Source organism: Marmota flaviventris, chromosome 16 (genome assembly GCF_047511675.1).
Source record: "Marmota flaviventris isolate mMarFla1 chromosome 16, mMarFla1.hap1, whole genome shotgun sequence".
NCBI classification, from domain to species: domain Eukaryota; kingdom Metazoa; phylum Chordata; class Mammalia; order Rodentia; family Sciuridae; genus Marmota; species Marmota flaviventris.
Window position 1 is genome coordinate 594721 of NC_092513.1, and position 22922 is coordinate 617642.

At 60.3% G+C, this 22922-nt stretch overlaps 1 protein-coding gene across 5 annotated transcripts in view; it reads right to left on the minus strand.

Annotated features, from left to right (window-relative positions):
* Positions 1-22922, minus strand: part of Nfatc1 (nuclear factor of activated T cells 1) — a 102923-nt gene that overhangs the window by 50562 nt on the left and 29439 nt on the right. For all 5 annotated transcript variants that reach the window (XM_027935283.3, XM_027935281.2, XM_071602590.1 and 2 more), the window contains exons 4-6: positions 9410-9612; positions 7758-7930; positions 5857-5997 (exon numbers count right to left, since the gene is read on the minus strand). In XM_027935283.3, the coding sequence (XP_027791084.2) occupies positions 5857-5997; positions 7758-7930; positions 9410-9612 (517 nt within the window). The remainder of the gene's footprint in view (positions 1-5856; positions 5998-7757; positions 7931-9409; positions 9613-22922) is intronic.

Consider the following 22922-nt stretch of genomic DNA (forward strand, 5'->3'; position numbering starts at 1 on the left):
TCGGGGCTCTATGTTGGTAAGGGGTCTGGGCTCTCTATTGGCTTGGGGTCTGGGCTCTATGTTGGTAAGGGGTCTGGGCTCTATGTTGGTAAGGGGTCTGGGCTCTATGTTGGTAAGGGGTCTGGGCTCTATGTTGGTAAGGGGTTGGGGCTCTATGTTGGTAAGGGGTTGGGGCTCTATGTTGGTAAGGGGTCTGGGCTCTCTGTTGGGCTGGGGTTGGGGCTCTATGTTGGCTTGGGGTCGGGGCTCTATGTTGGTAAGGGGTTGGGGCTCTCTGTTGGCTTGGGGTCGGGGCTCTCTGTTGGTAAGGGGTCTGGGCTCTATGTTGGGCTGGGGTCTGGGCTCTATGTTGGTAAGGGGTCAGGGCTCTATGTTGGTAAGGGGTCGGGGCTCTATGTTGGGCTGGGGTCTGGGCTCTATGTTGGTAAGGGGTCAGGGCTCTATGTTGGTAAGGGGTTGGGGCTCTCTGTTGGGCTGGGGTCGGGGCTCTCTGTTGGTAAGGGGTCTGGGCTCTATGTTGGGCTGGGGTCTGGGCTCTATGTTGGTAAGGGGTCAGGGCTCTATGTTGGTAAGGGGTCAGGGCTCTATGTTGGTAAGGGGTTGGGGCTCTCTGTTGGGCTGGGGTCGGGGCTCTCTGTTGGTAAGGGGTCTGGGCTCTATGTTGGGCTGGGGTCTGGGCTCTATGTTGGTAAGGGGTCAGGGCTCTATGTTGGTAAGGGGTCGGGGCTCTATGTTGGTAAGGGGTCGGGGCTCTATGTTGGGCTGGGGTCAGGACTCTATGTTGGTGAGGGGTTGGGGCTCTCTGTTGGGCTGGGGTCAGGACTCTATGTTGGTGAGGGGTTGGGGCTCTCTGTTGGGCTGGGGTCGGGGCTCTCTGTTGGCTTGGGGCTGGCACTTGACTCATGAGTTTTGCAGATGGTCAGGCTATATGGGTGTGGGCCTCAGTGGGAGCTCTGGGCAGAGGTCAGTGTGACGGATGTGGCTCCTCTGAGTGTCCACCCCCATGTCTCCCCTGGCCTTGTTGCAGTGAGGCCCTGGCTCTGGGCCTGAGGCCAGGAGGGTGGCGCCTCCTCTGTTGCGAGTCATGTTCTCGCCCTGTCAGATGTCGGCCCATCTGGAGGGCAGGCCCTGGGAGGAAGAGGCCAGTCGTCCTGGTCCCAGCTCACCTGCCCAGGTCATGGTGGCCACAGAGGTGACTGAGGCAGAACCACAGCTGAGCCCCGCCATTGCGGTCACCCGCAGATGAGGGGCTGTGGCAGCCTGCCTGGGGAGGCCTTCACACAGCACAGCAGCCACAGGGGTCTGCGCCTGTCCCCAGAAGACCACGCAGATCAGGGGGCGGCTTTGCCAAGGGAGCAGCTCCTGGAGGTCTTGGGAGTCCTGTGTGCTGCTCCCTCGGCTGGTCTCCCAACAGAGAGCACGCTGCACCTCCTGGGGCGCCCGCATCTCCACTCCTCAGTGAGCTTACTGTGCCGAATGTGACACGGCCACACACACGCCCAGCACAGTGCCTGAGAGGCACGGCCGTCCTCATACGCTCACACACAACACACACACACACACACACACGCCCAGTGCACTGCCCTGAGAGGCACGGCCGTCCTCATACACACACACACACACACACACACACACCCAGTGCACTGCCCTGAGAGGCACGGCCGTCCTCATACACACACACACACACACACACACACACACCCATGCCCAGTGCACTGGCCTGAGAGGCACGGCTGTCCTCATACACACACACACACACACACACCCAGTGCACTGGCCTGAGAGGCACGGCCGTCCTCATACACACACACACACACACACACACACACACACATGCCCAGTGCACTGGCCTGAGAGGCACGGCCATCCTCATACACACACACACACACACACACCCAGTGCACTGCCCTGAGAGGCACGGCCGTCCTCATACACACACACACACACACACACACACACCCAGTGCACTGCCCTGAGAGGCACGGCCGTCCTCATACACACACACACACACACACACACACACACATGCCCAGTGCACTGGCCTGAGAGGCACGGCTGTCCTCATACACACACACACACACACACACCCAGTGCACTGCCCTGAGAGGCACGGCCGTCCTCATACACACACACACACACACACACACACACCCAGTGCACTGCCCTGAGAGGCACGGCCATCCTCATACACACACACACACACACACACACACACACACATACCCAGCACAGTGGCCTGAGAGGCACGGCCGTCCTCATACACACACACACACACACACACACACACACACACACATGCCCAGTGCACTGTCCTGAGAGGCACGGCCGTTCTCATACACACACACACACACACACACATGCCCAGTGCACTGTCCTGAGAGGCACGGCCGTCCTCATACACACACACACACACACACACATGCCCAGTGCACTGGCCTGAGAGGCACGGCCGTCCTCATACACACACACACACACACACACCCAGTGCACTGGCCTGAGAGGCACGGCCATCCTCATACACACACACACACACACACACACACACATACCCAGCACAGTGGCCTGAGAGGCACGGCCGTCCTCATACACACACACACACACACACACACACACACACATGCCCAGTGCACTGTCCTGAGAGGCACGGCCGTTCTCATACACACACACACACACACACACACACGCCCAGTGCACTGTCCTGAGAGGCACGGCCGTCCTCAGGGGCAGCGGCTGGACCCTCATTTGCACTGTGCACGGGCAGCATCTGTTGCTGGTGGCCTCGGCATCAGCAGGCTTTCTGACCTGACCGGGGGCTTACAGGTGACTGCCCAGGCTGCACCCCACCTCTCGGCTTCTTGGAGCATTCTCCACTGACTTTTGTCACCAGAAAACACCCTCTGGTGCAGAGGCACAAGCCCTTGGCCTAAACCCTGAAGACAGGCTTATTCAAACCCAAGCCTTTTGCACGACACAGACAGAGACCTAGGAGAGCCACAGCTATGTGCCCCAGCTTTGCCATGGGCAGCCAGAGCCACTCCGTGCCCCACTGACCACACTGTCCGTAGGAAGGGCCCATGTCCGGGTGTGAGGGCCCTTCCCAGGCAGCAAGAGGGTGAAGGACAGGTGGAGCTTGCTCTCGCATGCCACCCTGCCTGCAGCCCCCACTGAGCCCTGGGGGCCGCAGCGCCCAGCCCGCTGGCCAAGGGCAGGGAGCCACTCTGTTAAACACGTAAAAGCTCTGGGCTGTGGCACTGTGGGCCAGCCTGGTCAGAACACAGGGGCTGCTGGCAAGGCGGGCCACAGTGGCCTGTCTTGCCCGGAGAGGCTGTGCTCCGTCCCAACCCTGACCAAGGCCAAGACCTAGATGAGGCAGTGTTCACGACACCACAACCAGCTGTGCTCTGGGAACGCGGAGAGCAGGGCAGACGGGACGGCCTCTGGGGATGCCAGCGGCACCTGCCCACTCGCAGCTCCCTGGTCTCGTTCTGCCACTAGCAACAGTTTAAAATCAGAACTTTGAAATGGACCTGATGCCTCATCAGAAGACAGGTGAGAACTGTGTTTCTGAGTTTAGTGGTTTCTCAAAAAATCAAAAAAACCCCCAAAAAACTAGGAAATCTCATCACCAGGGTACAGAGAGGAGTCACAGTGACTCATAGGTGCCCTGGGAAGAGCTGGGGTGACAGCTGCTGTCTGGGAAGCTGAATGCTGGGGAGACTGCATGGATGAAAACAACTGTGGGCGCTGACTAGCTGCAGCATGCTCGCGGCCATAAGCTCACAGTGCCGTGTGCATTGATGTGGCAACTATGCATTTACTGCATGCCTTCTGTATACCAGACACTGGACACTGCTGCAGAGAGTGGGCAGCTGCAGAGCCAGCTGCTCTAGGCAGGGAGGGCAGATGGTGCCTGTCAGCTGGCCTTGAGCCTGAGGTGTCACGAGCGGCTTTCCTGAGGTGGCCACTGTGCTGAGCTGTGAGGACAGGAAGAGCCAGCGAAGGTGGGAAGGGCTGCCAATGGGGGAGGCTGACGGGGGACACTCATGACCCTAAGCTCTGCACACCACGTGGCAGGTGACCACACCTCACCACCACCCTGTACAATGGGCTCTGAGTAACTGGAGAATGCTGGCTGCCGACGGCGGACCTCACGGCACCGACCCCCTTTGCAGCTCCAGTCAGAGGGTCTGCACAGAGACACCCCCGCCCCCCGCCCCGCCAGGCCTCTCCTGGCCTGAAGAGCTGTCAACGAGGAAGACGCCCCCGGAGCACAGGAGCCCGGCCTCACGACTGCGCAGGCACCCAGGTTTCCTTGAGGTATCCTTGCACAAACCTCAGTGCAGAGAGCAGAGCGTTGGCTCTCACGCTCCTGCCAGAGAGGCCCGAAGCACACCACGGCTGGCCTCCTGCGGGGAGGGCCGGGCAGTGCGGTCCTCGTCGCCACACCTAGTTGGCTGTTCTCTATAATTTCAGAAGTATTTTTCAATTACGTGCATGATTGCAGAGGCAAGCCAGGTTGGAGGCGGGAGCTCTCCAAGCCCGTGTTGATTGAAGTGCTTAAGTTTCCTGCAAACTGTACAAAATCAAGACCCCATTGTGGAGACCAAAAGCTTCAGTGGCTGTCAGTGATTAGCCTAAGTGCAGGACTGGCCACCCTCGTGAAAATTCCAGTTGGTAAATGTGAAAAGGGCAAAGCCACCAAGCTACTGGCCTGGTGTGGGTGCCTGGGTGGGGCGGTGTCCTAAGGAAAAGTCCTGGGGAGAGGGAGAAGGTGCCCAGGAGGGACTGATCTTAGCCCAGGACCCAGTTCCAAAACAACACTCAGAACTGTCTGTTAGACAGTGGGGTCCACAGGCCTCTGCCCGGGGCCTCTCCCTGTGACAGTGGGGTCCACAGGCTTCTGCCCGTGGCCCTGGTGGAAGCCAGGCCCTGTGGCCATGCACCCTTGTCCTCATCTGTCAGAGACACGCCCATGAGGCTTATCAATCCTTCTTTGAGACCAATGTCAATGAACACAGGCTCTTCATCTTTGGCCAGCAGCAGCCCCTGCCCAGCCTCTCTGGTCAACACAGTGCCTCAGAGCGCAGGCCCTTCCCACAGCCAGCCGAGTTCCTGACCCCGGGACAGCAGCCATGGCAGGCCACACAGCATGTTGGCCCCAGGAAAAGGCGACTCTCGGGACACCTCACTCCTGCCTTAAGGCTGCACCAGAGGCCAGCAGTGCTGAGCCGGGGCCGGCGTGAGCACAAAGCCGCCGAGGTGATGGTACCACACTTCGCTTGGGGTGGCCTAGGCCTCTGGAACTGTGGGCCTGGGGATCTCACACACACCACACACACACGTGGCCACGGCACAGAAGGTCCCCAGCAACAGAGAAGAAGCCGCAGTTCTAGTCTGTAGCATCCACACGATGGCCACCAAGGTCAGCAAGCCGGCCTACTCATGACCACCCTGCTGCCAGCTCCAAGGAGGCCTCAGGAGCTCTCCCAGGCAGCAGGGAGAGGGGTTCCATGGCACGTGGCCAATGGGGGGAGGATGGGGAAGTGCTGGCCAGCAGTCACGGAGGCCCCGGCCCCGGGAACCCCCTCCAGAGGACCCACAGCGCAGCAAGCAGCCGAGAGGAGATGTGCCCCAGGCCTGCGTTGGTCCTGGCAGCAGGATCAGTAAGGACAGCTGGAGGACTCCAGACGTCCACTGGTACCTCCTCCAGCAGACAGCGCCCTGAGACCCTGTGGACACGCAGGGCTGTCCCACACGCACACGGAGCACACGTGGCGGGCCTGTGCCTGCCGAGCAGGAGCCCACGCCCAACAGTGCCCCAGGCGGGAAACCCTGGTGGCTGTCCCAAGGACCCACCTGGCGCCTTCTCCACGAAGACAACCTTGGAGTCCTGCAGGAAGTTGTGGCCTGACAGGACCATCTTCTTCCCCCCGCCGACCGGGCAGCTGTCCATGCTCTGCTTCTCCACGAGGGGCAGCTCCTGGGCCGAGCGCTGGGCTGCATGGGTGAGAGGACAGTGAGAATGGCCCCCAGGGAAACTGCCATCCGACCGCCCCAGGGCTGCCCGACCCTGCTCTGAGATGGGTCTCCCACCACATGACATGGAGGACAGAGGGTGCCCGGCTCTAACTGCAGCCTTCCACGATCACTGCCAAGTCTCAGAATTCTACATCGTGTGTAAAAATAGGGCACTGCCCTCAGCACCTGGACGCTGTTCACCTGACCCCAGTGCTGGCCCTGGCCCTGTGAGCTGGCCTCGGCCTGAGCTGGAGGACCCCCGCGGTGGGTGGGAGAAAGGGCAGGCAGCCAGGAGGCTTCGCTCTGTGACGGAGGCGAGGGGCGGGGGCCGAGAGCAGGGCTGGTTGGCTGGAGGTCCAGGTGGGTGGCCAGGAGTGGACCCCAGGAGGCCTCGTGCAGAGGAGCTAGAGAGTTTCTGTGTCAGCCACACGGAGGGGGAGTGCCTTCCTGGTGGGGAGGCTGCCTTTTAGGTGACACGGGCAGAGAGGTAGAGAAGGCAGCAGATGACATGGGGACCAAGGGTGACAAAGCCTGGCTGCCCCCCGTGAGCCCAGACCCGCCCAGGACGCCACGGGGCTCCAGGAAGCAGGGCATGGTGGGAAGACAGGCTGGTGCAGAGGGTTCTGCGCAGAGCTGACCAGGACCTCACTGCTGACCCAGAGTCAGCCCGGCAGACAGAGGGGAAGGCTGCAGAGTGCCACTGCCCTCCCTAGCCGCCTCTGGCTGGCTGCCAGCCACTGTGCCCAAGATCAGGCAGCACACAGGCCACACAGGGACCAGAGGCACAGAAGCCTGTGGCACCAGAAAGATGAATGTCTACATGGTTTCTACCCTTTACGCCTGGGGCTGGGGTGAGCACGCACCTAATGTGTGTGAAGTCCTGGGTTGTAACCCAGCACTGCACGCATACACACACACGCACACTCACATGCACACACACTCACACGTGCTCATACACCCACACATGCACACTTGTTTGCACTCTCACACTTGTGCACACACACATTTACACCCTCCCACACACTCTCACACATGCACACTCACACTCACACATTCACACACACTAACACATGTGCACACACACACACTCACACATAAAAACTTACACATGCTCATACTCTCACACATGCACGCTCACACACATACACACTCACATGCACACACACTCACACATACACACTCACATATGCTCATACACTCACACGCACACACTCATTTGCACTCTCACACTTATGCACACACATATTTACACCCCCCCACACACTCTCACACATGCACACTCACACACACTCACTCACACATTCACACACACTCACACATTTACACTCACACACACATTCAGGTTTGCTCAGTCGGATGGACTGCAGTGCCAAAACCTTTGCTCAAGTTTCCAGATCGGGAAGTGGAGTATACTCGGGGGCCAGTGCTCCTCGCAGCGTGCCAGGCTGACTTTCTGCTCTACTCTGCCCTGCAGGACGGGGTCAGAAAAGCCAGGGTCCCAGGTGGCTCTGCATCCCCCAGCGGCCCAGGGGCGTGCAGCCCAGAGGGACCGCCCCCGGTGCACAGAGAGCTGGTCTGGGCGGCAGGGAGCAGGTATTCCCTGGAGCACGTGCTAACCCAGACACAGCAACGGGGCTGCGCTCCAGGTCCACACCAGGTGAGGGAGACAGGCAGAGGCCAGCGCCTGGGCCAGACTCTCTTGACCTGTGCCTGAGGGACATGCCCTGCAGTCTACTCACAGCACTCAATGGGGTTCGAGGCGACCTGCAGGGACAGCGTCCGGCCGCTGGGCTGTGGCACGTGCACTCGGAAGACCAGCCGCACTCTGGTGTTCTTCCTGCCTATGTCTGTCTCCCCTTTCCGCAGCTCGATGTCTGAGTTTCTGAGCTTCAGAATCCCAGCGCAGTCAATGCTGCCCAAACAAAAGGTCACTTGACACCTGAACTTGAACCGCCCAGCCTCCCATGCCCAGCCCACCCACTGGGGCCTGGCGAGCTCTGCCCCTCCTTGTGAGTGGCCCTGCCCCACCTCCCCAGGACAGGCAGCAAACGAAGGCCCTCTCCCAGAGCAGGACGGGATCGGGTAGTGAGGCAGCCACACGGATGTGCCTGCCACCCCGGCCCAGGCCGGCCAGGACCTTCCCAGACGCCCTGGGCTCCCGTTCTGCCACAGCAGATATCCAGGAGCAGCCCTGGAAAGAGCCCCATGACCTGCCACCTTCCCCTCGTGTCCCCAGCTGTCCTGGAAGCTGCAAGGAACACGTGAGGCCTGTCCCAAACACCCTGTTTCTCTGGAAACCTTCTCCTGGAGGCTGTCCCCTTGGTGATTCCACGCGTGTCTGGGCCCCAGTACTGAGCGCCACGTTCAGATTCTCCAACAACAAAAGCCAAGACTTCTTCCTCCACCAGCTAAGAGAGCAGGCACTCAAGCCTGGGTGGCGGGCCACGGAACCCACGCATCAGCACCAGCAGCGCAAGTGTACTGCGGGCCGTGTCGGGGAAGAGGGCAGCAGGTCCAGCCGCACATACCTTGGCAGCACGAACCTCTCCCCACCGTCTGGCCCTGACCATCCCTGGGAAACAGACTCAGGATGAAGCCACCTGTGAATCCCCGCAGATACAGGCAAAGCCACGGTGGTGGGAAGGCTCTCCCTCGGTTTTGACTTGAGGGTTTATAAGTCATAAATAGCATAACAAGACCCTCACAAAGCCTTGCGCCAGCAGCCCCCGCCTCACTCTCTACTCCCCACTCAGCCCCTTTGCTCACCACACAAGCCTCCTCACGGCCCAAGGGATGCCCAAGCACTCCTGTCCTTGACCTTTGCGTGTGCCCCAGAGGGCCCTGGATGGCCCACCCCTTCTGTGTGTCAGCTCTCTGCTAGACTCACGTGGCCAGAGGTGCTGCCCCTGAGCTGCAGCAAGGGCACCGGGTCCCCACTCCTGCCCCATCCCCTATCCCTGCACATCTCATCACCACCCGGCCTGTGCGCGTCCATCTGTGTCCACTGCTCCCGAGTGGGCGCACTCAGCCCTCCCAGCAGGAGCTGTGCGCCTGCATCTCCCTCCGACATCTGCTTCCCGCAGCGCAGCCGGGTCTGACTGCACCTCAGAGTGGCCACAGCAGCAGGTTAGTCCCTCACTGTCAGACATGGGCCCTCTTCACTCCTCAAATGTTTGCATTTCAACTTTCCTTTAATTTGCCCTGCTATACTCAGAAATAAATAGGCGTCATGTTTAGGAGCTAACTGGAGACCCTGGGGAGTTCTCACAGCTGTGCAGTGGAGACTTATTCTAGGTGCCAACATGCACAGGGGCCGAAACCCTAGAAAGACACAAACCCCGGCCATGACTGTTTGTGAGGCTTGCTGGGCCCCGAGCGCCAGGCCACGTACATGGCTCTCATGTTGTTTTCCGGCAGCAGCGGGATCTCCAGGACCTTGGTGTTGCACAGGAGGGCCTCGTGGCTGGTGGTGGAGACGGTCTTCCCCGTGATGCGGTGGACCTGGTAGAAGGCGTGGGGCCGTAGCAGGCGGTCGTCCGCCGTCCCGATGAACAGCTGCAGCGTGAGCGGCTCGTTCTCCAGGTAGCCGTGCAGCTGGCAAGAAAACAGAGTCCTCCTGAGACTGGGCGCGGAGCCGCGGGAGGCTCCAAGGAGGAAGGAGGCGGGGGGCTCAGGTCTAGCCGCCACCCTCCGTTCCTGTGACCCACACAGGTGCCTTCTAAGGTTGTGCTCGGAAAGCATCCCATTGTCCTGGACACAGGTCAGGCTGCGAGCACGCCCACCCCCATTTTCACACACACAACACATGTGCACACGTGTGTTCACACACAGCTGCACACACGTACACCACTCAGGCCGCATGCTCATGTGCTTCTGAGTCGACCACCGCAATGCTCCTGTGGGCATCCTCTGCCCAGGCAACACCGGTGGCCTGCAGGGGCCGCTTGTCTTCTCAGCCCCACGGCCTTCCCACAGGGTCGCAGAGGTTCTGAGGAGGCAGAGGCTGTGTGAGGGAGGCAGGCTCGCTCGGCTCCCCCGGGGACCAGGCCTGTCCTGCCTTCAGCTAACTGGAGCTGGGCACACACACATCCTGCTTTTGCAGCAAACAGTGCATGGAACCAGGCCAGGCTGGGCATCCCTCTTCCAACCAGCATGCTGCGCCTCACCTCCCCCTCAGGCAGCTGCGGCCACATGGCCGGGACACAGGCCAGCTGTGGTCAGATCAGCAGGCCATTGGCAGCCAGGGGCAGACCCCACATGGCAGAATGCCTACGACATTCCCATCATCCCTGCACTCAGCAGAGCCACTGGTACCGCGAGGCCTCAAGAGCACCGGACCCGGGACCCACGTGCCTGGAGGGAGACGTGGCCCTGAGCAGGCCCAGGGCAGCCAGATGCACCTGCCAGGGTGGCAACAAGTCCAGGTCACACTGCAGCAGGAGCCCACGTCTGGGTCTGTGTGCTGAATACCAGTTCCCTTCGGGGTAAGTGACCAGAGCTTGGGAGGCAGGGGTGGGCTGCTGGACCCATGTCACAGGCTCATCCAGGCCTCCCTGGGCTCCGCATGGCTCCCCGACAGCTAGTCAGCCATCGTGGAACCACCTGCTCTGCTCTAGCACCACCGCTCCACCCCCAGCAAGGCCACCCCTCCACCTCAGCAAGGCCACCCCTCCACCTCAGCAAGGCCACCCCTCCACCAGCCCGGCCACCCCTCCACCAGCCCGGCCACCCTCCACCAGCCCGGCCACCCTCCACCACCAGCCCGGCCACCCCTCCACCACCAGCGGCCACCCCTCCACCACCAGCGGCCACCCCTCCACCACCAGCCCGGCCACCCCTCCACCACCAGCCCGGCCACCCTCCACCTCAGCAAGGCCACCCCTCCACCTCAGCAAGGCCACCCCTCCACCAGCCCGGCCACCCTCCACCACCAGCCCGGCCACCCTCCACCACCAGCGGCCACCCCTCCACCACCAGCCCGGCCACCCCTCCACCACCAGCGTGACTGTTCAGAGGAGGTCCACCAGGAAGAGGACCTCCCGTCTACAAGGCAAGCGCCAGAAGACAGGTGGCCATGCCAAGTTCCTCCGCCAGGCAGCCCCACGCGGAGCATCCTTCTGAACCCACACACGGGGCCAGGTATTAGGGAGACACAACAGGAGGTCCTATGGGCTCAGCTGCCCGGCACTGGGCTGCTCCATCCATGAGCTCATCTTGCTCCTCACACTGTCTCAAGTTCCCCGCACATGGTCACTGAGACGCGAGGCCAGCAGCAGAGTCACGCTGTGTTGCCCAGGTGAATCGGGGTCGTGTGGAAACCCTGTGCGTGCTCCTGAGTGGGGCAGAAGACCCAGTCTGCCCTGGGGGGTGGCCCAGACTGGAGCCAGCAACCTTGGGCAGGCCCCTGCAGGGCTCGGTGTGGCTGCCCCCAGGCAGGTCAGTGCCCTAGAGGACGCAGGTGATGATCCCAGCCCCCAACCACACAGGATCTCGGACGTAAGCAGCAGTGGGGTCGGGTGCCCTTGGCAGGCGCCTCTGCCTGGCCCCCAGCAGTCCGCAGCCACTCCGCCCAGAGTCCCCCAGAGCTGCATACCCACAGCCATGCTGGCCACACGCCACAGAGGCCAAGGGGAGACCTCACGCACGTAGGAGTGGGGCCCTGGGCCTGGGGTGAGCCGTGAGCTCCCTCTCCCTGCTGGCCCCAGCCTCCTCCGGGTCACTGGTCCGTGGCTAGTTAGCCGTGGGCGGCTGAGCCAGGAGAGGACAGGAAGGACAACTGAAAAGTGGCAGCCTGCTCTGACAGTCGAGCCCGCAGGCCTGGAAGACAGGCCCGGTGTGTGGACACCCCAGCCACATACACCCCCCGGGGAAGCCACGGGTCACATCACACCCCCAGAGGAAGCCCGGACCTCCCTCACCACCTGGACCCACAGCGCCCCCTCACCCAGGGCCAACATCAAGACCCTCGCAGGGAAAGCTTCCCAGGGCTGGTCAAAGGGGCAGGAAACTGAGGCCAGAACGAGAGCCCAGACCTCCTTAGAGCCCTGATTCGGGGGGCCCCACAGCCCCTCTCCTGGAGGAGGCCCACACTTCCCTGAGACCCTAGTGCGACTGGAGGGCCGGAGGACGCCAACCCTCGCCTCTCTGAGAGGACCCACTCTCCCTTGAGAGGGTCCCCTTTCTCCTTTCCTGTCCTTCCTAATAAAGCCATGTCTGCCACCCTGAGCAACTGACCTGAAGCCTTCCTGGCCTGACCCAGGGTGGTGGGGAGGGGCTTGTGCTGCCGCAGCTCTGGGGCAGACCGGAGCCTTGGAGCAGTCACCACGGTCACCACGGTCACCACGGGCCATCCTGCCCTGGCTCAGCCCCGAGCGAGCCTGCCTCTGAGACAGGGGGCTGTTGTGGTCAGCGTGAGGCCTGGGGGCAGGCGGCAGAGTGGCCAGGAGGCTGGATGGGGGAACAGAGGTGAAGGATGGAGACGCACAGGTGAGCTGGGGAGCCACCAGGAGTCTGCACCTGTCTGGAAGCACCACCAGGGCTTGGGAGGGCAAAGCGCCACGAGTGAGTGGGCTTGGGGGAAGAAGCGAAGCCCAGCCCAGATGAGCCGCTGCAGGGCCACTCAGCCCGCCCCCGGCCGCTGGACTTCAGCAGAACTCACCCTCCGGGCTGGTCGAGTTTCATGCCAACCTGGGGACCACAGTGAGCTTTAGAAATGGAGGCAGAGAATCAGGCCCGGCGGTCAGCTGCTGCTGCAGTGGATGCCGGCCTTTCATGAGGCGCTAGCCCCTCAGGTGTCCTTCACACAGACATCAGAGCCGCAGCTCTGGCTGGACGCTTGCCAGGCCAGGCCTCCGGGGGGGCCAAGGCATCGTGACTGTTGTTAACCCCTCTGAACTGTCAGCACATGGCACGGGGCCAGCTCTGACACTGCACAAGATAAAAGGAGCCCGGGCTGAGATCACAGTTCAGACAGGTCCAGCCGCATCCTCTCCTTCAACCATGGGTCCCTGGGCCACCACCGCAGCAGGAAACGTGCGCTCTGTGAAACCAAAGGCTGAAAGGGCACAGGCAGAGCCGCTCCTCAGGCACAGAGGTGCTCCAGGAGGCTGCTGCTGGGCTTCCACAGGGGGCACGCTTCCCGCAGGGTCTGCCCTCCACGCCGCCCCAGTGCAGGCTCAGGAGAGCTTGGTCCTCTGTCCCTGGAGTCACACCTAGGGATGACAGTCACCAGTGACTCTGAAGTGGAAGCCAAAGCAGGCAGTGGCTGGCTGAGGGCTAGCCCTAAGTTCGACCATCTTGCCAAGGAGTTTATTTACACAAGTTCCTATTTCCGTAACATCCAGCCCAGTGAGTGCCCTGGGAGGCCTCAGCCCAAGACCATCTTCCTCCCCAACCCAATTGAGACCATCACGAGCCCTCAGGGAGTCATGTTTAAGAGTGCAAAGTGGCTGCAAGACCCCTCCTGATCTCATTCCATCTACCCCATGTCCACTGCATAGCTTGGACCAGCAGGAACTGACCCTGGAAACCTGATAGCCAGACTCCATCACTGTCCTGAGTTCCTCAAGTGGGAGTCCAGACATTTATAAACCCAAGGGCTCAGGAAGGAGTCCTCAGCTGCTACCCACTGCCCAGCACTCAGGATCCAGATTCACCGTCAGTGAGCAGTACGGGAATCAGCCATGCCTGGTTCATCCTGCAGGCCGACATGGAGACCTGGGACCCAGGACAGAAGCCCTTGTGGGTGGCTGCTCATGTGCCAGGGCCAGGACAGGAAAGAGTTGTCCGCAGCCCTCTGCTGTGGGGTTGGTGGGCAATCGCCCACTCTTTCAGCCTGCACCAGTCTCCCTGATGACATGCCTGCAGGACGCCACGGCTCTGGGCACGAGAGCTGGGCTGCACAGATGCGCACTAGCCGTGTGGCTGGGGTGACCAGCTCCCTGGCCACAGTTCCACTGTTTCTGGGCGGCACTCCTGTGTGCTCGGCTCGTGGCTGGAAGGGAACCTGGCTGGGGAGCCTTGTTCCCTGGTTCAACAGGCGATGCGGGCTGGCATCGTCTCTCATCTCTGTGATGTGTCACAGTGTCCGTGGGCCCATCACTTCCCAGCGATGCTTTCTGTACAAAAAGCTGTGTGCAGGGTGCTGACACGAGGCCCCAGGCCCCTGTGAGAGCTGTGGTTGCTGCCAGTGGGGCCAAAGCACAGGGTGTTCTCTCCCCATCTGCTCTGTCCACTGAGTACCCAACCTGCTGAGCACACGAACGGCAGGCAGATCAGAGGGGCCTGACCCACAGGGACAAGATGCCCCACCTGACCCCCAGGCCTTCTCCTGCATGAAAGTAGGAGTCTCTACAACAGTATCCAGTGGGGCCGGAGGACCTGTCACCCAGGCTGCAGGACTCTCAGGCAGCCATGCTAGCTGTGTCCACTTAGAAACCTGCTAGGAAACCCTTCCTCTGTTGGACTCAGCTGTTTTACAGTGCAGGGAGGAAAAAGGAAAGCAAAGACTCAGAGACAAATGTGCCTCTTAGTATTCCATTTTGAGAAATGTATCACAAGAACAAATAAATGAGTCTTAGGCCAAAATCCTCTTGGTGGGCAAGGCTCAGGACAGCCTGCGGCTCCAGCCTGGCCTGGTGGGGACAGATAACTTTAAAATGACAATTCAAGACTCCCCAGGGTCCCTGCCACAGCAGCTCTCTGATGGCGCCTGCAAAGTTGGGGTATGAGTAGATGCTTTAGAAAACGTGCCATTACAGTGGAAATGGGGACGCCCAGGTCTAGCCTGGAAGGTGAGCATCTATTATTCAAAACGTGAGGCTCATTTTAGGAGAGAGACGTGGGCTTCTTCACAGGCCCTGCTGCACGGGTCTCCTGCCTCTGGCACCCAGCGACATCTGTCAGAATCATGTTTGCAGAGCTGCCTGTCACAACAGTGGCCTCTCTGCTTCACCTAAACTAAACAAAACGAGCCATTCTGTCCCCAGGTGTGAGAGCCCTGAGTGTCCTGTGCCCGGGTGTCTGCTTTTAGCTCCCGTGCAAACCTCAGCACTTACACAGCGAGGTGACAGGCAAACAGGACACATTTATTCTGCCAAGCCTGGTGCCATCTGCAGTGAGGGGCGGCATGGAACTAACAAGGCAGTTAACTGATGGAAACTTAGCTGGACACGCTAGTGCGAGTCTTCCTCCAAGACCCCGCACAGTTGTGCTCATTGGTTTAAAGGGAAACTGTGTATTTAAGATCCAGAGGTAATATTTGCACTTCCCAATACCCAGAAGGTGTGCAGGGAGGGAAAATCCCGCTCACTTCCATTTTTTTTTTTTTTTTTGGTGGTACTGGGAACCAAACCTGGGGGCTTGATTCACTATTTTTAACCCCCAACCCCCCACTGAACTAATTTAAGAGCTCCTCTGTGCTGTACCCACACTGTCCCAAATTAGGTTTAAGTGCCGACTCCTCATTATGCACAATGCAGACGGGACGCAGCTCTGCACCTGATGACAGCCTGGTCCTTCCATGGCGCTCTGCTCGCCCTCTTCCAGGAACTGCAGCAACTGGGCTCCCCGAACCCTGGCTGCAGTGCTGGGGCCAGGCCCTCCTGTCCTCGCACTCCATAGCCCACTGTGTGGGTGCTCTGTGGCCAGCTGAACAAGACCACCCAGACAGGTGATGCACCGAGGAACTGATCTCGGTGCTCCAGGTGCACGCAGGGCACACCTTGTGGGACCAAGAGAGAACCAGAGAGGACCACCCAAGACGGGTCTGCCTCCGCAGCACCTTCCAGTACTGTTCCCAGGAGGACTAACGGACAGCTCCACTCCACTGACAGAGACCCAAAGGGTGTCGACAGAGACCTGCACAGTCTGCACTCCTGCCTGAATCATCCAGAGCACCTGCCAGGTGACCCCAGGAATCCTCTGAGTCATCACTGTGAGATGTGGGGACCCAGCTCTGCTGCACAGTGCCAGGTGGGGGCTCAGAGGTGGTAGTAGTGGGCTCTCAGCAGTGAGACGGGTCTCATGCAGGATGGAGAAAGTGCCCTCTGCTTTCAGGGTGTTGCATGTGTATGTGTTTGCCCATGTGCACACATGTGCTAGGCAACTAACTTATGTGGGGGGTGTGCATGTTCATACATGTGTGCACCATGTGTGTCACATGTGCATATGTGTGCAAGAGTGAATGTGCTTGTGCATGTGTGTTTGAGCGTGAGTGTGCTTGTGTGTGGCAGTGCGCATGCGTATGCAAGTGAGTGGCTTGTGTGTCAACGTGTGCGTATGCAAGTGAGTGGCTCGTGTGTCAGCATATGTGTATGCAAATGAGTGGCTTGTGTGCGAGTGTGTGTGCAAGTGTACTGTGTGTGTCAGTGTGTGTGTGTGTTTGGAAATGGGTGCATTTGTTTTTGTGTGTATAAGAACATGTGCGATGAGCCACCAGCAATGCTGAGTTCCCTGCATAAAGTAGTGCTGTTATTTTACCCAGAATTTATATGTGGTATGAACTCATGTGCACAGACAAACCGGGTCTGCTGCAGTCACACGGATCAAGGGCTCGCAGGGGAGCACAAGTGGTGAGCCTGCAGGGATTGGCGGGCTCCACGACACACAGCTGCAGGGAGGACACGCGAGCTCACGGGCCTTCAGAAGGAAGGCTGCTCCGACTCCTGGTCCCTCTGTAGGAAGTCTCTGCCTTTTGGAGGGGGTTGCAGATGGGATGAGCACCACCACAGTTAAAAGCTTGGCCACCCAGAGGGTGCCTGTGCTGGTGATGTCCACCAAGCCACCGGAGGACTTCCTTCCACCAGTCCAGTCCTCCCACCTGTGGGGGCTGAAGCCTTCCAGGGCCTCTAATAATTGACTGTTCAGCTTATTCCGAGAGCTCTGGGGGCTGGGGTGCGGCTCAGTGGTAGAGGGCTTTTCCAGCATGTGTGAGACCCTCAGTTCAGTCCCAGCATCTCACACAAAACTCTGCGTTTCATTTCATTCCATTCCAGGTGGAGCGAGCCTTAGACACACCTGACACACAGATAGCCTCGAGGCCTGCATCACCACTTCTGGGCCAGCCTCCCACCCACCATGTCCCCTCCCCACTGGCCTCCCAGATCTGGTGCAGTTTCTGACCTGAGGGTCATCCTGGTGCTCCTGAAGGAGCCCTGCTGCCCAGCTTCCAAACAGCAGGCCAGTGGCCCAGCCACCCTCCTGGCCTGCAGCTGAGAGGTTTGAAATGCTGCTCCCTGGCCTCTCCAGGGACCTGCAGCTCCCCTCTGGCTCGGCCGCCCACACAGTTGCTTTGAATGCTGGGCCTCTTAGAGTTAAAGACCAGACCTGCTTTGTTCTCGGGTCCTGGCAAAGTCAGTCCCAGCGCCAGCAGGGGACACCTTTCCCAGGGCATTTGTGTTCCGTGAGGCTGGGGGCAGGGAGCTCAAGAGCACAAGATCAGGGTCCTGACACCCACACACCCTTGTCCTGTCGAGACCTCAGACCTCCACCAGATGCCGATCCCATGACATGGCTTGGTGCTGCAAGCAAAGGCAGAACCCGGAGGAACAAAAAAGCTCATGAATAAAGATCAGATAGTGCGAAGGTACGGGTCAGGGCAGGAGCACCGCACCTGGTGATGGCCCCCGAGCTGCAGCCATCACGCCCTCCTCTACAAGGAAGGGCTGCGATCCAAGGAGGTCTAGTCTTGTTCACTGGCTCTGCACCTCGGGTTTCTCCAGAGGCTGCCACTTTCCCAGCCCCTCAACCCTGATCTGTGGAAACATCACTCAGCCAGGGCGCCCCGGGAGGAGCGCTGGTGCCCCTCACCCAGCACTCTGGGGATCTTCCTGAGAATGTACCCATCTGTACCTGTGCATGGAGCACCAAGGGGACCATGGCACAGGGCCGACTCCTGCCAGGGCTGAGGTGGAGAGGCTGAGGAGCGAAGGAAGAGCCACACCCTGGGCAAAGCTCAGCCAGGGCGCGCCCCTCCATGGCTCAGTTCTCAGCCCCTCGCCTTGACCAGGGGACCCTGAGCAAGGCTGGGGAGTTGTGCAGGCCTCAGGGTCCTGGGGCTCCGGGCAGGTGGAACAGTGGCTGGTCCACCCCACCTGGAAGCCTCCCTGGGGGCAGGGATGCAGGTCCCTGGGCCGGCCTACGTGTGGGCAGCCTCTTCCGCCCACACCAAAGGCAACCAAGCTCCAGCTAGGGGCCAGCAGGCGGCCAGGCCTCCCGACCAACACAGACTCCTCTGCCAGCAGCGCCCGGGACCCAGCAGGCACAGAAGCAGGAGGGAGCATCAGGAGGGAGGGACTGCGGGAGCCTTGGACTGAGGAAGGCTCTGCACTGAGGCTCTGCATCCACATCTCTAACTAACAACACGCAGAGAAGCCCCCTTCTGCCTAGCAAAGAGTGATCCAGAGACAGAGCCCTCGGGGCCCACCAGGGAGGTCCACTGCAGGTTCTGGAACCTCCCCATGCCAGGAGCCAGTGGCCCACGGCCTGTGGCGTGAGGACCTACCCTCCCTGGGCAACAGGACCCACTCGGGACTGCACAGCTCTTCTCTGAGGGGCACAGAAAGGAGTCCAGGAGCTGGCAGGGCAGGCCCGACCATGTGGGAAAGGGCACTTGCTCCTCTGCCCCTGAAAGATCCCCAGGCTCCAGAGTGACTCCCCGCCAACTCCCCACACACAGGACAGAGCTGCTGCAGGGCGGCTGGCCCCATGTGCAGCGAGCCGTGAGGGATGCCCAGGCACTCAGGGAGGCCAGCTCCTGACCCCCACGGCCCTGAGCAGGGCCGTCACTGCAGAGCTGGTCTGCGCGCCTGCAGCAGGTATCCTTCTCTTTCTTGGGACTGGACCCTCTGAGGTCCTAATGGGGCACAGTTTGGTGGGTTCACGTGCACAGAGGGAAGGGACTGGCAGCATGACAAGTGTCCACAGTGTGAACAGAGGAAGCCCTCAGAGTCCCCAAGGATGGCGAGGAGGGGCTAGGAACAAGGCGGGGAGGGACTGCAGGCACTTAGGCTCAGAAAGGACTCCCTGTGTTGGCACTGCCATGCCACCCAGGCTCTGTCACATCATGGGGACCTGGGCCCATGGTCTGACTGCCCTCTCCCTGCCCACGAGGTGCTGCTGAGGAAGTCCAACACCACAGCCAGTGAGGCAACTGTCCACCTCGGCAGAGCCAGTTGCCATGTGCACTGACGCAGAGAAAGGGCCTCCGTCCACACACAGGAGTCCAGTGTTCTCCCTTGGGGGGCAGATGCTGATGATGAGCCCATTTGGCCAAGCCTGGCACAGGCCAGAGGGTGCTGGCCACGCCCAGCAACCCCTGGCAGCCCGGAAGGAGCCACAAAACAGGTTCAGAAGAATGCCCCCTGCAGGCCATGCAAGACAGCACTCTCCACAACACAGGACACTCGCGCCCACAGGACAAACTCTTTACGCCTAACAGCTGTCCACGGGCAGACGGTGCCCCTGAGGCTGCCAGAGGTTCTCGGAGGAACCCTTGCAAGAGCCCCTGCAGGGTGGCCCAGGGAGGCCACAGTTCCACATGGAAGAAGCCTGCACATGGCACAAGAGAGGGCCAGCTGGGGACGTCCCTGCTGTGGCCTTCACTCAGATGCTGACTCTCATCTGGGCCCAGAGAAGCTGCCTGTCCCACTGACACCAAGCAGGGTTGCAGGGCGTTGAGGGGTCCCAGTGGGCCTGCACCCACACCTCCACTCAGAAACCACCTGGAGAGGGTTCTGCCCTCAGAGAAGACTCAGGAAAACCACCCACAGTGTGTGAACGTTTCACGGTTAAGGAAAGTCATGAGCAAGGTCTGCACTCAGTCGGGCTCATTCTCAACTCTCTTGGTGCTCCAGAGTTTGGAGGTTTGGCTGGGGACACGGGCTGGGACCCATGCTCGGGACGGGGCTCCGTGCCCAGCTCTGCGTGGACTCTGCTTCGAGGCAGGTTCTGGCAGTGAGGACCTCAGCTCATCTCCACATCCCCCTCTGGGACAAGGTGTGTCTGGAAGCCATGCTGGGAGCCCTCTGGACCACCTGCCTTCCGAGGCCAGCAGAGGGAGTGCGGCAAGGAGCTACCTGCTTTCCCAGGCGTTACTGCTGCCCATGGTGATGGCGTGGACTTGGGGAGAGCTGCCACTGGACCGTCCCTGGCACCTGGTGCACTGCTGTGGGACACTGGGGCTTTGCTCCTGGGAGGAGCAGGACAGGGAACCATGCATTTTGGGGTGACCAGGGTCTTCCTCACAGCACTTTTGGGTATCTGTCCATATTCGTGGGTACGATCCAACACTGGTACTGAGCGGTGTGGGCAGAGGGGACCAAGGCACCTCTACGAACCCTTGACTTTGTGCCCGTGGGGGACGGGAGGGTGCTACACTCACCCTGAACCTCCTGCAAGAGGAGAGGCCGTCCAGGGGCTGAGCCCAGTCCACAGAAGCAACCCACTGTGGGCCGCAGGCTTGCCACAGCAGGGTGAGGCTGCGTCTTCCTGTCCACAGGGCACCTCGGCTGGGGAGCCCCCGGGCTGGGATGGAGCAGACCAAGGCCACTGGCTCCCGGCATGCACTCTCCCTGGGCCCTTGTGAAGCCCTGGTCTGGCGCACAGAGACACCTGAGAAAAGTGGAGCGAGGCTCAGGCAGAGCAGGCCCGTGGCCACTGACCAACAGGGAGTCCTCGGGAGCCTGCTCCTGCGATGCTGGCCTTCTGATCCTCTGGGCCTAGGGAAAGGCGCTGCCTGCAATGCCCAGTGACTGAGAGTCACCCGACTCAGACGCCAAAGTGACCGATCCAAGAACAAGGGCACCTTCTGGGGGGCCTCATCCCTTGATTGTCTGCTGCTGGGTTTCTGGTATGACAGGGAAAGTGTCTGCCATGGCCTTGGGGGCAAAATTGGCCTTAAAACCAAGAAGCCTGAGGAAATTTCCCAGGACCACAAGGGCCTGGTGGCCCACCTATCCCCTACGCTCGGGGCACCAGCAGGACGCCTCTGCCTGGTCCCCGACACCTTGCCCACCGCCAGTGCTCCGCGATCCTCAGCACCCTATCCTGCGGTGCATACCCCGAGTGCACACCTCATACCCACAGATGGGAACTCCCAGGGTCTCTGCCCGCAACCTGCCCTGGCCTTGCCTGCTGCTGATACTTTTGTTTTGTTTTGTTCTGTTGGTGCTGGGGATTGATCCCAGGGTGTTCTACCACTGAGCTGCGCCCAGCCCTTTTTATTTTTTATTTTGAGACAGGGTCTTGCTAAGTTGCCCAGGCTGGTCTGGACCTTGTGGTCCTCCTGCCTCAGCCTCTAGAGGCACTGGCATCACAGGCAGGAACCGCTGTGCCCAGCTCTGTGGCTGATTCAGACCCTCCACGGGCCAGGCAGGAGCTATGGGCCACGGTTAACCGAGGAGTTATAAACTATGAACCTAAAATGCCAGGTCCTGGGTGCTTTTCACTTCAGTGGTTAATTATTCAGGCACAGCAGCCTCCCGTGCAGGCCAGATGCTATCAGCAAGCTATTCTGGTGATTGGTAAACGGAGCTGGATTCTGTGGGTCCAGGTCAGTAGACTCCCTCCGGGCAGAGCTCTACCTGCCTGCAGGGCAGAGCCTTGCAGAGGCCCCAGAGGCCTCCACAGGCCTCTAGGACGTGCTCCCTAGGACGCAACCTCAGGAGAGCTGGGGTTCCTCAGCTCCTCTCACTGCAGCCGGGACAGACAAGGAGAACTGACGACCAGAAGCTAGCCCAAGACAGGAGGTCCCTCAGGTTCCTCCAGAGTCCCAGACAGTCCTTTTGGATGGCCTGAACCAGGCGTCTTCTTTGTGGAGGAAAAGGCCTGTTGAAGGTCCAGGTGAGCCCACAGCCCTCCCTCCTGGGCTTCAACGCCGTGGCAGAAGCAGGACCCACCTGTGCTCTGGAGGCAGCTCTGGAGCCTGCTCACAGCCCTTGCCCAAGGCCAGGCAGACCCAGGGCCTCACCTCCCACAGCCAGTGGCTGCTAGATTGCTACAAGGACAGGTCCATGGGAGGACAGGAGTGATGCAGTCCCTGGCGAAGGGCACAGCCCTGTGAGCATGGCACAGTGCCACAGGAAGGCCCCTAGACTAAGGGCAGGGGTCCTGCACTCGCACCCACCAGGGCTCAGTGGGACTCCGTAGCCTCGAGGAACGTCGGGTGAGGCCAGGTGCAGCGCCCTGCCCTATCTGAAGCACTGCCACCTCTGGCCCCGCCGGGTGGGGCTGAGCATCTGGCCTCCTGCAGTAGGGAGAGGATGCTGGGGTGAGCCACGTCCACACCTGCCCTGGCATCAGAGACAGGGTCCCCTCTGCTCTTCTCCTGTCTTCCTCTCGGGCTCTGCCGGGGGGTTTGCATTCTGCGTATCATGGGCTTTGGTTTTCATGGACAGATTTTTTAAAACATAAAGAAAGTAAGATTGGAGTATACCCAGAAGGGAGCAGAATTTTTAATATGCAAAGGTGCCGATGTGCATGGTGGATCTGAATGGTCACAGCAGCAGAGGTGACCACAGACCACGAGATGGCTTAGGGCTGCTGTGCCCCAACATGGGATCTGTGGCCACAATGCTGCGTACCCAGCTCTGAGAGCAAGAGGAGGCTGAGGGTCAGGGCTGCAGTGCTGAGGGATGTGCCAAAATAACTCAACAGTACAGAAGGAAACTGTGGTTACCGAGCGTTCATGGCAACAGAGAGTTTTCTATTTTAGTATGTTTTGTAATTATGTACAAACTCTATTTTTACCCAATTTGTGGTCCACCGACCAAGAAAGAAAATAAAGCCCCCAACCCCCATCTCTTGCTGCTTGTCCCATGCCTGCACAGATGGGGGTTCACCCTGCACGGGCACACAGAAAGCTCTCCCAGCACTGATTTGTCACCATGAGAAATGCCAACAGAACT